We start from the raw sequence: 1,097 nt of genomic DNA, 5'->3' as shown, positions 1-1,097 counted from the left end.
CCCCCACCCGTGGCGGGCAGCACCCGGGTGCCCTCACCCTTCTCCATGTACTCCGTGATGATGTAGATGGGCTCCTTCGTCACCACGGCGTAGAGCCGCACCAGCCGGGGGTGCTGCAGGTTCTTCATGAGGTTGGCCTCTGCCAGGAAGGCGCTGGGTGACATGCTGCCCTGCTTCAGGTTTTTGATGGCCACCTTGGTGTGGCCGTTGTAGAAGCCTGCGGAGAGGGGGGGCAGAGCGTGACGAGGCAGAGGGACCCCGTGGCCGGTCACGGCCGGGGGACGCGCGGCGATAGCGGTGCCGGTGGAGGAGGCAAACGTGGGGACTGCTCTGCGGATGTAGAGCATCCCAACCCGAGACTGCACAAGCAAGAGACGTTAGAGATTGCAAAGGTTGGCTGAAGACCCAAGCCCGGAGGCAGCGAAGGCTGGTGAGGGACCCCCCCCCGGAGGACAGTTGCAGCAGGGCCGGAGGACTTTCGGGGACGATCGCAGCTCTGTGCTGGCCACCTCCTGGGCAAAAATCTGTAACCGCATTTTAACCCACCAGGCAGATACTTTCACCTGTGGCTTTCAGCCACCAGGAGGAAAGGAAGCTGTTGGTTGCTGGGCTTTGAACAGGAGGGGCGGCCGGGGGAGCTGGGCAGCGATGCTGAAGCCCGGCTCCTGCTGGGTACCCGGAGGGGACTTTGGGGGACGGCCAGCACCCGCGGGAGCAAAGGCAGGGACCCCGCTCCGGGGCTGCGGGGCAGGATGGAGGGGAGAGCGGGGCAGCCCCAGTGCCTTCCCCACCGCGGCACCCGGGGAGCAGGAGGTGCTTTTGTGGCCGGGTCACAGCACGCTCGAGGCCCCGCGCTGCCTCCAAGCCCCCAGCTGCTCCCAGCGTCGTAGCGACGGCCATAACAAGGGCCGTTTCCCGTGCGGGGCCACGCACGGTCCTCGCCGGGCCCCATGCCAAGGCCGGCAGCTGCTCTCACAGTGAGCAGAGCCCAGCTCGACGAGGACACGGTGCAGCCCCCACGCGCGCACGCCTGCACCAGTGCTCCCGTCCTGGCAGCGGGTGCCTGCCCGGGTAGTGGCGCGGGGGTCCGGGTGGCC

General features: G+C 67.7%; 1 protein-coding gene across 1 annotated transcript in view; it reads right to left on the bottom strand.

The window, feature by feature from the left end:
- Window positions 1–1,097, bottom strand: part of LCK (LCK proto-oncogene, Src family tyrosine kinase) — a gene marked incomplete at its 5' end in the record, with an annotated part of 4,778 nt that overhangs the window by 1,916 nt on the left and 1,765 nt on the right. Inside the window, one exon of the mRNA XM_009332220.1 lies at window positions 8–217. Coding sequence (XP_009330495.1) covers window positions 8–217 — 210 coding nt within the window. The remainder of the gene's footprint in view (window positions 1–7; window positions 218–1,097) is intronic.

Source organism: Pygoscelis adeliae, unplaced genomic scaffold (genome assembly GCF_000699105.1).
Source record: "Pygoscelis adeliae isolate BGI_AS28 unplaced genomic scaffold, ASM69910v1 Scaffold359, whole genome shotgun sequence".
In the NCBI taxonomy this organism is placed as follows: domain Eukaryota; kingdom Metazoa; phylum Chordata; class Aves; order Sphenisciformes; family Spheniscidae; genus Pygoscelis; species Pygoscelis adeliae.
The sequence above is the reverse complement of the archived record's forward strand: the minus strand, read 5'-3'. Positions and strand labels throughout refer to the sequence as shown.